This window comes from Procambarus clarkii, chromosome 83, assembly GCF_040958095.1.
Source record: "Procambarus clarkii isolate CNS0578487 chromosome 83, FALCON_Pclarkii_2.0, whole genome shotgun sequence".
Lineage (NCBI taxonomy): Eukaryota > Metazoa > Arthropoda > Malacostraca > Decapoda > Cambaridae > Procambarus > Procambarus clarkii.
Genome location: NC_091232.1, coordinates 3,505,669 through 3,519,499, shown reverse-complemented (window position 1 = coordinate 3,519,499; position 13,831 = coordinate 3,505,669). Strand labels below are relative to the sequence as shown.

General features: G+C 50.0%; 1 protein-coding gene across 14 annotated transcripts in view; it reads right to left on the bottom strand.

Annotated features, from left to right (window-relative positions):
* The window catches only part of Sarm (sterile alpha and armadillo motif), a 329,198-nt gene that overhangs the window by 69,871 nt on the left and 245,496 nt on the right, over positions 1–13,831 (bottom strand). For 2 of the 14 annotated variants that reach the window (XM_069316285.1, XM_069316286.1), the window contains exon 2: positions 4,410–4,588. The exons of 8 other annotated variants lie outside the window; for them this stretch is intronic. In XM_069316285.1, the coding sequence (XP_069172386.1) occupies positions 4,410–4,460 (51 nt within the window). In that variant the 5' untranslated portion in view covers positions 4,461–4,588. Of the gene's footprint in view, positions 1–4,409; positions 4,589–4,981; positions 5,159–13,523; positions 13,677–13,831 lie in introns of those variants that run through there. 4 more of the 14 variants (XM_045759508.2, XM_045759504.2, XM_045759507.2 and 1 more) reach the window with 4 other exon arrangements.

Below are 13,831 nucleotides of genomic sequence, written 5' to 3'. Positions count from 1 at the left end.
CAGCTGTCCGTATTGACCTATCCTCATCATCATACCGTCTTTCATGCCATTACCCTCGCTATATTTACACACTGAGAGCTTGCAAGTGTGGTGACACTTTTTCCAAGTTGTCTCAATGAACACGCCAATGAAAACATGAACGTCGAGCAACATTTATTATTTATGGCCTCAATATTGCCTCGTAACAAAAAGGTAAAATATCTTTGCATACAGAGTAATACAAAGTGATACACGCACACCAACCTGTGCACCAGTTGATTGGCAGTTGAGGCCAAGAGTACTCAACCCCCGCAAGTACACCTAGGTGACAACACACTCACTTATTCTTCCTCCCACGCTCTGTCAATCAACATCTCGACATTAATATTAAAGTTATTTCACATCTTGACAAATCCGCAAGAAAAAACAGTCCGTCCTCAGGGTCAGGTGCAGGCCGCGTCACTCTTCGCCCTCCTGTCTGAAAGCCTGTTGCTTTCAGACCCTGGTGAGCATCCTATTCTACCAGCCCCTTCCCATACCCCGGCATGGGAAGGGCTTACCACCTTCCCTACGTAACGTGATGGACGCGCCTCCCACTCGTCCCATCCCCACGCCACGTTCCCACCACTCGTCCCATCCCCACGCCACGTTCCCACCACTCGTCCCATCCCCACGCCACGTTCCCACCACTCGTCCCATCCCCACGCCCGTTCCCCCACGCCTTCCTCCCCAACAATCACCCCGGAGGACGCCCCGCCACACACACCAGCGGGACGAGCGCCGCTACTACCTCGAGTGGTCACGTTTGTGGCGCGTGCTGCCTACCTTGAAATATATATTCTCATCTGCTGTGTGGATGGCGTGCTAGTGTGCTACCTGGCAGACACGACAACTGGAATTGTGTGGCAGTAAACCCAATGTTGCTGCGAGTGTACTCACGCGTAAGAGGATAGGGAGCGGAGAGTGTGATGGATCGGGAAGTTGAGGTAAAAAAAGTGGGTGTCCACCTCTCGCCCCATTGGTTGAGGTGCACTTTGTGGGGCTCTACTTCGGTGCACTGTGCATGTGTTCTAATCTATTCTTACCCAGTTAAGTTGGCAGAAATGGAGATTCAGCTCTGGGGCCCTGCCTTGTAACCGTCTTCTGTGTGTGTGTGTTTAATCTGCAGTCCCTCGTCCCGCGGCGTGTCCACACTTCTCCCCATGCTCCCTACACTATCATGCTTGTGATTGCTTTGTGTTATCTTGAGGTTATCTTGAGATGATTTCGGGGCTTTAGTGTCCCCGCGGCGAGGTCCTCCACCCCCAGGAAGCAGCCCGTGACAGCTGACTAACACCCAGGTACCTATTTTACTGCTAGGTAACAGGGGCATAGGGTGAAAGAAACTCTGCCCATTGTTTCTCGCCGGCGCCCGGGATCGAACCCAGGACCACAGGATCACAAGTCCAGCGTGCTGTCCGCTCTGCCGATCGGTTCCCCGACACAGCAAACTGTGTGGGGTTGCTGTGTAGAGCATGCGACTGATGTCACGTAACAAGCTGGTTACGGCACCCCGTAACAAGGTGGTTACGGCACCCCGGAACAAGGTGGTTACGGCACCCCGTAACAAGGTGGTTACGGCACCCCGTAACAAGGTGGTTACGGCACCCCGTAACAAGGTGGTTACGGCACCCCGTAACAAGGTGGTTACGGCACCCCGTAACAAGGTGGTTACGGCACCCCGTAACAAGGTGGTTACGGCACCCCGTAACAAGGTGGTTACGGCACCCCGTAACAAGGTGGTTACGGCACCCCGTAACAAGGTGGTTACGGCACCCCGTAACAAGGTGGTTACGGCACCCCGTAACAAGGTGGTTACGGCACCCCGTAACAAGGTGGTTACGGCACCCCGTAACAAGGTGGTTACGGCACCCCGTAACAAGGTGGTTACGGCACCCCGTAACAAGGTGGTTACGGCACCCCGTAACAAGGTGGTTACGGCACCCCGTAACAAGGTGGTTACGGCACCCCGTAACAAGGTGGTTACGGCACCCCGTAACAAGGTGGTTACGGCACCCCGTAACAAGGTGGTTACGGCACCCCGTAACAAGGTGGTTACGGCACCCCGTAACAAGGTGGTTACGGCACCCCGTAACAAGGTGGTTACGGCACCCCGTAACAAGGTGGTTACGGCACCCCGTAACAAGGTGGTTACGGCACCCCGTAACAAGGTGGTTACGGCACCCCGTAACAAGCTGGTTACGGCACCCCGTAACAAGCTGGTTACGGCACCCCGTAACAAGGTGGTTACGGCACCCCGTAACAAGGTGGTTACGGCACCCCGTAACAAGGTGGTTACGGCACCCCGTAACAAGGTGGTTACGGCACCCCGTAACAAGCTGGTTACGGCACCCCGTAACAAGGTGGTTACGGCACCCCGTAACAAGCTGGTTACGGCACCCCGTAACAAGCTGGTTACGGCACCCCGTAACAAGCTGGTTACGGCACCCCGTAACAAGCTGGTTACGGCACCCCGTAACAAGGTGGTTACGGCACCCCGTAACAAGGTGGTTACGGCACCCCGTAACAAGGTGGTTACGGCACCCCGTAACAAGCTGGTTACGGCACCCCGTAACAAGCTGGTTACGGCACCCCGTAACAAGCTGGTTACGGCACCCCGTAACAAGCTGGTTACGGCACCCCGTAACAAGCTGGTTACGGCACCCCGTAACAAGCTGGTTACGGCACCCCGTAACAAGCTGGTTACGGCACCCCGTAACAAGCTGGTTACGGCACCCCGTAACAAGGTGGTTACGGCACCCCGTAACAAGGTGGTTACGGCACCCCGTAACAAGGTGGTTACGGCACCCCGTAACAAGGTGGTTACGGCACCCCGTAACAAGGTGGTTACGGCACCCCGTAACAAGCTGGTTACGGCACCCCGTAACAAGCTGGTTACGGCACCCCGTAACAAGCTGGTTACGGCACCCCGTAACAAGCTGGTTACGGCACCCCGTAACAAGCTGGTTACGGCACCCCGTAACAAGGTGGTTACGGCACCCCGTAACAAGGTGGTTACGGCACCCCGTAACAAGGTGGTTACGGCACCCCGTAACAAGGTGGTTACGGCACCCCGTAACAAGCTGGTTACGGCACCCCGTAACAAGCTGGTTACGGCACCCCGTAACAAGCTGGTTACGGCACCCCGTAACAAGCTGGTTACGGCACCCCGTAACAAGCTGGTTACGGCACCCCGTAACAAGGTGGTTACGGCACCCCGTAACAAGCTGGTTACGGCACCCCGTAACAAGGTGGTTACGGCACCCCGTAACAAGCTGGTTACGGCACCCCGTAACAAGCTGGTTACGGCACCCCGTAACAAGGTGGTTACGGCACCCCGTAACAAGGTGGTTACGGCACCCCGTAACAAGGTGGTTACGGCACCCCGTAACAAGGTGGTTACGGCACCCCGTAACAAGCTGGTTACGGCACCCCGTAACAAGCTGGTTACGGCACGTGACCAGAATCTTGGGTAACCTTGAAGTACCTACGATTATTACTCGCCACCCTATACCACACAGCCCCCCCTTCCCCACCCACTTCACACTATACACTCAATTCCATCACCCTCCTACCCGCTACATGACAACCTATGCGAGACCCACGCTCGAGTATGCAGCCCCGACATGAAACCCTCATCCCAGTCCCTCCCCCCTCTCCAGCCTGCCTCGTGAAAGGCCACGCGACAATGGCACCGATAATTAAGAGTGCCAATTAGATAGGAGCGAGTGCCGGCTGTGACCCCCCCAAACCCCAGACATCATCTCCCGCTCCCAGAACACCACTACTGCCTCACTGAAGCATGCAGGCCTCTATCACCCCACACACAACATGACCCACATGCCACCACCGATCAGAAGAGCACCGTGGACAACCATGGCCGTATTTAGCAGGCACCGCTCCTGTGCCAGGTAAGTTACGGGGTCACCATAGCCCGTGCTACTTGGAACTTGTTCCGAGTAGCTGAATCTATAACAACAACAACATGGCCGTAAACTTCACCGTTGCCAGATAACACAAGACACTGAAGGTGGGATCACAATATCGACCAGAGGGGGAATTCTTCGAACTGTTTTATTTTGACCGTATTTACTTTTTGTTTATACTCTTCCCGTCCCACACAAATCCCTCTCTGACCCTCCCGTCCCACACAAATCCCTCTCTGATCCACCCGTCCCACACAAATCCCTCTCTGATCCACCCGTCCCACACAAATCCCTCTCTGATCCTGCCGTTCCAATATTACCTTAAAGATGCTCACCACCACCCCCACTACAACACGGCTGACCGCGCGAAGGGTCGACCACGCACCAAACCACCACAAACCGGACTCCGTCATCCGCTTCAGTTACCTACCTGAAGGCCGTCGGCCGCGTGCGTGCCATCATTACCTTGACTCTGTCGAGAGGTGAGCGTCGCCTGTAGCCGTTCCACCAGCTCATGGTGCCAGGCGAGAGGGTGAAGGTGGCTCGGGCACCCCCGACAGGTGGCACTCTCAGCACCACACACTGCTCCACCAGTCTCCTGGGGTTAGTACTGTACTGGCTCCCTGGAGTCGATACCACGCACGCTACATGCACCCACAGAGTAAACGTTGCCTGATTAGTCCAGCTGCGAGTACTGGCGACATTGTGTGTACACATGTGCTCGTATAGCAACACGTGTGCCTAACAACCCGGACAGCAGCTATAAGCTGCACCTAACAACAGGATATCATCAGAATAATGTGTATCAAAATGTTAAAACCTTAGCAACGGATGCTCCGCTTATGCAACACACCCAAACACCAGTGATGCTTTGCTTTCTGTGACCCACAAGCCGACAAGTGGCGGAGGAGCGCGGTCCCCCTAGAAGTGTACTACACCCCACACTAACCCTTACATCACCTACCTCAACCCCTTCACTACACTGATCAATGCCTCGCTGACATTTAAACTCCATCAGAATAACATATGTGACCTACACATGCTGCTCCCGGACACCACAGGTTGTTGCTACCTCCACCACCACTGTACACACACTGCAACCGGACACCATAGATTGTTGCCACCACCACCACGCCACACACACTACACCCACACACCCAACCCTCCACTAATATACCCCGGCGCCACCTCTTCTGCATCTCACTACCCGATATCTCCTCAGTTCCGGTTGTGTATTACTCACGCGGACGTGAGAGTACCACCCCCTCGCCGGCCGCCTCCCCGATAACGCCACCGACCCACAACATGCTCTTGCCGTGTCTGCGCCTCGCTGCCTTCACATGATTCACCACACACGGATTCCAACGCTGATAACCTATCACTGCATCTCGTTGCCCATTAATAATATCTCATGACAGCTGTTTACACCACGACCTTTGTACTGTAAAGTTCCGTGTCCCCGCCAGGCTTCCTGGGGGGAAATGCTGGGTTAGAAATAGCGTTGCGGATTTATGGAACAAATTACCGGGTGACATGGACGTGGTATCACTATATATTGTAGGTTAGATATGTGAATGAGTGTGAGTGTACGTACATGAACAGGAGCTCCCACGTATGGGCCGTACTCAAGTTCCTGAAGTCTGAGTGTCGTGTGAAATATCTGCCATAGACAGGAGCTGTACAGGTCTTCTCCAGTGTCTGATACGTACTCCGTCACTACTCTTACTTTACACCATGATTCTCTTCACCCATACCCTGTCACCCAGGACACGGATTTGCTCAGCACTTGGACCTGGCCAAATCAGGTAAGATGTGGAAAAATAGTTTTTTTCAAACCTTACTAAATCTACGGAAGGAGTGTGGTGGGTTTCACATTATTGTGAGCAGGAACTGAGCTACATGTTACTGTACTTTTTAAATTTAACTCGTTGAAGCCCATCCTCCCATTTAGATAGTGTGCGCGCTTGTGCGTGTGCGCCGGTCACACCTGCACTAAAACCCTTCAGCCTAGAAGAGTTGCGTAGCAATGCACTAACGAACCCCGTGTTGTGTGGGGTGGGCGTATCCGCCTGACATCCCATCTCATGCATGGAGGCGGCCACGGCCACACAGCACAACATAAGCCGGGAGGGCCGCTCACCCCAAGCACACACAACTCCCAAGCACACACACACAACGCTCTCTAACTCCCTTCCCCCCCCCCACACACACACCAATTATATGCACTACCTTAAAGTTAGATAGGACTCGGACCCTCGCTAAATGTCCACTACTGGAACAAACATGAGTTTTTTCAACAACTAATTGTGTTCATAATACTTTCCACGTGTCTATCTGGGTCCAGATTCACGAAAGCACTTACGAACGTGTACATCTTTCCTCAATCTTTGATGGCTTTGGTTACATTTATTAAACAGTTTACAAGCATGAAAACTTCCCAATCAACTGTTGTCATTCTTATAAACAGCCTCCTGGTGTTTCGGAGCTCATTAACTGTTTAATAATTGTAAACAAAGCCGCCAAAGATTGAGAAAAGATGTACAGGTTCGTAAGTGCTTTCGTGAATCTGGCCCCTGGATACAAACAGGAAGGGGTTGATGGTGAATCCAAGCAAAACAGGTGATGGATACAAAAAAATGGTTGTGGATGTAAATAGGAGGTCCATCCATTATTGTAATGATTTGTATAGTAGGTACAAATACATTTTACGATTTTAATTTAAGCAGCTACCCCCCCAAAAAAGCTAAAAACTTTACAACACAAATAATTAAATAATCCTGGAAATAATTAGCATAAGTCATGTAAACAATCTGTATCCAAGTTTACTATGCAAGAACATCGTCTCATTCCAGCAAGACTTCGCCATTCATTACTGCATTTCATACTAAATTTATATTCAAAATAAATAAATATTCTGGAATCTGTTAGAATTTGAAAAGGGCATTTTTTTTATATTTTATTTGGCAACTAAGTTTTCTTTCAAGGTCTTTCACATTTTCTGTAGTTGGTAATGGGATACTAATAAGATCCGCGAATCGCCTCTAAACTGAGGAAAAAAAGTCATGTAAAGCCTGATAAACAGGTACTTCTAATTAGGTAAAGTTGGTATAACTTTTATCCCTTGTCATCAGCATTGATGAGCCAACTAAGCCTATCAGATAATCTAAAGTAGGTGGCCAGGGAGACTTGCTCAGTGAAACTGCAGAACACTAACAAGCTATACCCACCAGAGAGTTGGACGAGCAACCATTACCGCCACACATTAGTTCTCATTCCATAATCTTGGAGAGGATCGAACCCGCGCCCCATTGATTTCTCAGTCTACCGACCGGACCATCAGGAGCCTACAAGTACTTTTACCCAAAAGCAGTACCAGACGACCTGCATCAAATTAAAAAAAGCACAATCCGGTACCATATTAAAAGTTGTACGAGATACCAGCCCGGGATGTTATCTACGACGGACAAATCACCCCCCATGAATAGTGAGGGGTGAGCCCGACCTCTCTATCTGCTCTCCATTAACAAATGCGATAGTTTTGACTAACCAGAGATATACGAACGCAAACAAACACCTCAATTATTGAGGACGACGTATAGGAAAACATTAATATTACGGCGTAGGGGTTTGGGTGTTAGTTTTAAATACTGACACCCAAACTTGTTAACAGACTGATTACTTCAGTAAACAATTCGACGCATTAGCCGAGAAGGAAGGTTGCGCAGCTCTCCAGTACCTCTCCTAGACAACTCCTCCAGTACCTCTCCCAGGCAGCCCCTCCAGTACCTCTCCCAGGCAGCCCCTCCAGTACCTCTCCCAGGCAGCCCTTCCAGTACCTCTCCCAGGCAGCCCCTCCAGTACCTCTCCCAGGCAGCCCTTCCAGTACCTCTCCCAGGCAGCCCCTCCAGTACCTCTCCCAGGCAGCCCCTCCAGTACCTCTCCCAGGCAGCCCCTCCAGTACCTCTCCCAGGCAGCCCCTCCAGTACCTCTCCCAGGCAGCCCCTCCAGTACCTCTCCCAGGCAGCCCTTCCAGTACCTCTCCCAGGCAGCCCTTCCAGTACCTCTCCCAGGCAGCCCTTCCAGTACCTCTCCCAGGCAGCCCTTCCAGTACCTCTCCCAGGCAGCCCTTCCAGTACCTCACAAATAATCTGGTAGGCTCAGGCTTTATCTATCGTTGCTTATACAACATACAATACAATGGTGTCGTCTACCAGCGTCTTCCCGCCCCTTTGGTGAAAGGGGAGGGGGAAAGGTTGTCGCCATTGGTGACCTGACCTCTTTCTTCCCCAAAGAGGTAATGGGCCATGGAGGCTGCCAGTCACTGCACTCTTAACTACCTACGCGAGTCCATGGCATATAGGTATACACATTCACAGAAATACCTGTCATTTAAATTTGTAATTGACGAGGCTGCATCATTGACCTTACTTCAAACCTCGTCTTAGATATCAGCATTTGAAGAAAAATATCAAAATTGTAAATATAACCCAATTATTTCTTAAAATTGACACAAGAGGGCCACGAGACTCTCAGTTTATACATCATATTAAGATATTAACCAAAAAAACATAACAAATGGTGGTGGGTAGTGGGTGATGGTGAGGGGGGGGGGGGGAATGATGGTGTTCTGGGAACCCAGTACGGAAAAAAACTGCAGCCAACATATTTCCAACAGTCTCCGCACAAAAAACATGGTGTTAGTTGGCAACAAGATACAATTGTTTACATTAGTTTACTAGTCTGATTCTGTCTACCTCCACACTCTACTCTGAGCATCACATTTCTATCTCCCTTTCTGCCCAAGTATTCAAGAGTTGCAAGCATCGTAACGCCAAGCCCAGTTATCAGATTACAGACCTGCCTGGCTACGAGCATGTCTCTACGGGGGCGGGTAGAAATAGCCTAAGCCACTTTATCCGTTTGAGATATATTTTCTTGTCTAAATAAACGTACTTGAACATGTCTGTAACATGTCATGGAACCCAACACTGGGGCTCCACTAACCCTTACTCACACCACCACTAACGGAAAACACACTAGGAAAATGTTTCTATTTTCATAAGACTAAGCATGTGTATCTCTTGGACTTTCCTTATACGCCCACACAAGACAAACAGGTGGTTAGAAATACACAACAGAAACAAGGCGATTCACGAAGCAAACAAACATACACGCGTATACACTTGAAACCAGTAACATATCAACTCGAGTCCCTTTACATAAAACACGCACATTCGAGTATAATTTTAGCCCACACGCTTACATGGACAAGAAAGCCATTCATAAGGTCCAGTACCAGAAGCGGAGCCAATAGGGCAGTAGATACCACTCTTCCACCCATTCCCCTACATCAGCTGCTAGCGCTCAAGTTTCATTCACACTTGAACGACGACATTTTAACACACAATGGATCTACGTCACCGCTACGTCAGAGCTACATCACCGCCACGTCAGAGCTACGTCACCGAGGCTACACGACACCACCACCCACCCGTCCCCCCAAATCCTCCCAGAGGCTCAGGAATGGAATGCGAGATAACACAGGTGGTGGGTGATAAGCGCCCACGCTATGAACCTCCTCCTCACCTACTCTTACTCATATCAACACTCCACCAGTCTCCTTCCCGTGTGCTCACTCGGCCGTCTGACCTACCAATATTAGGAAGCACGTACAGTCAACACTTGAAGCGGGCGACACCTGCAGGAAATGCTTGCACGAGGTATCGTTTGTGGAGACACTCAAGCTACACCTATCACAGTTCGCCACACACCTCACCATCCAGACTTCGTCCCCACCCAGTGCTAACTAGTACACCGGTAATTTTGTCCCATTTTTCCATCTTTCTGAGAGATTCCGAAGATTACAGGGATCAATTAGGCTATTGGTAGCTCAATGTCTTCCCGTCATCCTTACAAGTGACACCACAGAACTCCTGTTGTAAACGTCCGTCTTCTCGTCACGTCATAGGGGATCCCATCACCATGTCCAAGATATCAGAGACTACATGGAAGGTCTGGTCCCAAATTTGCACAATAAAATAACATACACAACATACTGGAGCGAAAGATTTGGTAGGCAATGAAGGAAATGCACAGTGCAGAGTAGATGCGTCATACACAGCACTCTTGAACAGCAGAGATCAACGGCTATTCAACACCCTCCCAGCAAGAGTAAGAAATATTGCTAATACAAAAGGTGGACGAGTTCGAGAGAAAAGGAAAGAGTTCCTGCAAGAAATGTCAGATCGAGTTGTAGTGGATACGTGGGCCAGCGGGCCGCTTCAAGCAACAGCCTGTTGGACCAAGGTATCAAAAGTCAAGCCTGGCCCCAGGCCGGGCTTGGGAGGTAGAACTACTCCCCGAACCCACTCCCGGTATTCCCATGCTTGTAGCTAGTTAATACAAGTCTAGTGACGTGGGTTGACCAGTCCAGCAACGAGGAGGCCTGGTCGACGACCGGGCCGCGGGGACGCTAAGCCCAGAAATCATCTCAAAATAACTTGAAGGTTAGGTGGAGCCCGAGTGAAAAGGGGGAAGAGGAGAGTGAAGGAAGAGGGGGGGGGGCGAGGAGAGTGAAGGAAGGGGCTGATTAGAGTGAAGGAATGAGTGGCAACACCGAGGTGTGTGCGGAAGCAATATACTTGGTCTTTACCACCACCAACGAACGATCAGAGTTCAGCCCTTCCTGTTTCAGCCGCTCCCCCCCCAGCACACCCCTTCCCCTACAACCCCACCCCCTTCCCCTACAGCCCCACCCCTTCCCCTACAACCCCACCCCCTTCCCCTACAACCCCACCCCCTTCCCCTACAACCCCACCCCCCTTCCCCTACAACCCCACCCCCTTCCCCTACAGCCCCACCCCTTCCCCTACAACCCCACTCTCTTCCCCTACAACCCCACCCCTTCCCCTACAACCCCACCCACCTTCCCCTACAACCCCACCCACCTTCCCCTACAACCCCACCCCCTACAACCCCACCCACCTTCCCCTACAACCCCACCCACCTTCCCCTACAACCCCACCCACCTTCCCCTACAACCCCACCCACCTTCCCCTACAACCCCACCCACCTTCAAAGTTGACTCCCTCACCACTCAGAATCGGCTCTCTAACAAGATGCAATTCACAATAGCGTGGGTAATATCACTCATGGACTAGTCGGTACAACAGTTTTGTACTTTGGAGGTCCGAGTTCGAATCTCTGATGATCCGAGCGAATGATAGCGACATATATGCGAGGTATACATTTTATAGTATCCATCAAATGTTAGATTTTTAACCATTACTTCCGAGAAATTTATATTTCACTCGAGAATGTCATAATGGGTCTTGTTATACAGTATATTTTATAACTGCGATAATCAATGTTAGGTTATTCAATTTGTCTTATTTAATAGTTTACATATTTTAATATACATTGGGTTAAGTAAACTGTTGTTGACTATGGTCAGAGACCGGGCCGTGCAAACATTGATCCTCACAACCGTCTCGAGGTAATCAAGTTAGTTATTAATGCCCTATACATATAACCATACAAAAAATAAATACGAATTTGATGTTACCTGATCAACCAGGCTGTGATTCACGCGTCAGGCTGCGAGCAGCCGCGTCCACCAGTCTGGTTGACCAGACCACCGACCAGGAGGGCTGGCCAGAGACCGGGCCGCGGGGACGTTGATCCTGGGAACCATCGTAAGGGTAAGGTACCACTTCCAGGATGGTTCATTCCCTCTACTTTCCAGTACAAACCAAGAACATGTTAGGACACTTCCCGGGGGAACGTGACAGGAAGCCGTCAGTTCCTGCTACAGCCCGGAACACGACCCGGTTTCCCGATACCTGGAACATACCCGGAGAGGGTTTCGCGAGCTCTTCCACTCCGAGCCCGGCCTCTGATCTGCCACTCCGTAAAAAAATCTGATTTTCCTAACCAACAGCGTACGTACCTAAGCAACCCACCTAACCTATCGAGGCTGATACGTGGAAAACGTCAGTATCACTTAATTAGACCAAATACACACTTTTAACGGACAGTTCTCCAATCGGACTGGTTGAGTCATTATAATAAAAACAAAAGTATGAAGTGAATTGACAGCTTACGTACTGGCCTAGTTGTGCTTGCGGGGGTTGAGCTCTGCTTCTTTGGTCCCGCCTCTCAACGGTCAATCAACTGGTATACAAATTCATGAGCCTACTGGGCTCTATCATATCTACACCTGAAACTGTATGGAGTCAGCCTCCACCACATCACTGCCTAATGCATTCCACCTGTTAACTACTCTGACACTGAACAAATTCTTTCTAACGTCTCTGTGGTCCATTATAACGTATAACATAACTACATATAACTACAACGTAGCTCGCGTTAAACCCTGAGGTCATTCAGCCACGTGTTCTACCAACCAAACAGTTCACATGTCCTCACGTGCCTTTGAGAACGGGTTCTCTTTTCAGTTATGAACTTTACTGCGTGAACAGTTATGAACTTTCATTCAAAAAAAGCACGTTCACTTATGTAGTCTCTCGACGATGTAATGTGATAAATGTTGATAAAAGTAATTTGATAAATGAAGCCGCTGCGATTTATTGAGTTACATATTGAGCAGCTGGTGAGCCACAAGCAGAGAGGAAGTGTGAGTGAGGACGACACTTGCTTGACTCACGCGACAAGCCCCCGGCGCACACACCCCTACCATACAGCTACTGGCGCTGCTACACTCCGCTACCACCCCCCCCCCAGTCCTAATCAGTCACTGGTATGTGCATCTAATCAATTCTAATGAGTCACTGGTATGTGCATCTAGTCACTGGTGTGTGCATCTAGTCACTGGTGTGTGCATCTAATCAGTCCTAATCAGACACTGGTATGTGCACCCCCCAGTCCTAATCAGTCACTGGTATGTGCACCTAATCAGTCACTGGTATGTGCACCTAATCAGTCACTGGTATGTGCACCATTAGGCTATGTAAGAATTAACATCAAACTCAACGTCGACCCAAATTCACAGCGTACAAGCCTTCCTGCTGATGCTAACACTAAAGTCTAGTGCCCAAAGAAATAAAATTAACGCGATTTCCTACCGTGATTTATCACGTGAGTTAACGTGATAACGCTATGACGTTATAGAACTATCACTAGTGATAACTATGGTGCAGTTAGCAAAACAATATTAAAAATTGTGAATACCAACGAAATTCCAGACTCTGCCACCAATAAGATAAATACCACGGGCCGCTCCAAGCAACAGCCTGGTGGACCAAAGTCTCACAAGTCAAGCCTGGCCTCGGGCCGGGCTTGGGGAGTAGAACAACTCCCAGAACCCCATCAACCAGGTACCATATATACAATAGGTGGCACACTGTCATAACATAAGGGGTAACCCATACTCTACCGGGGCGTGTCTCGCTAAACAAGGTCTTGTTCTCTAATCTTATCAACACTATCTATACAAACAAATGCGAGCGATAACATAAATACCGACCTGTACCACCACCCTTCGGACCCGGACCACTTAATATACCACCAGATAACAATCGGACAAATCCACCATTTACAACTCTTGAAAACAAAACTTACATAATCCTTGAAGTAGCCCATCCTAGGCACGAAGAACTCCTCCCTGTGCTGGAGCAACATCGTAAGAGTTTTAGATGTGTGGGAGGAGGAGGAAGCGACCCTAGCCACCACCAGAGAGCACTGACAACATGGGAGACTGGACAAGCTGGGTGCCCCGGGTCGGTTATATACCCTGCGGCAAGCCTCATGAGTCAACCTCTCGCTGATGCCGCCTTTTAGGAATTTAAAGCGTATTCTACTCACGTTATAACGAGATATTTCTCGTATATTTTGACCTCCAGTATATTATTTATACTTGAAACGACCGC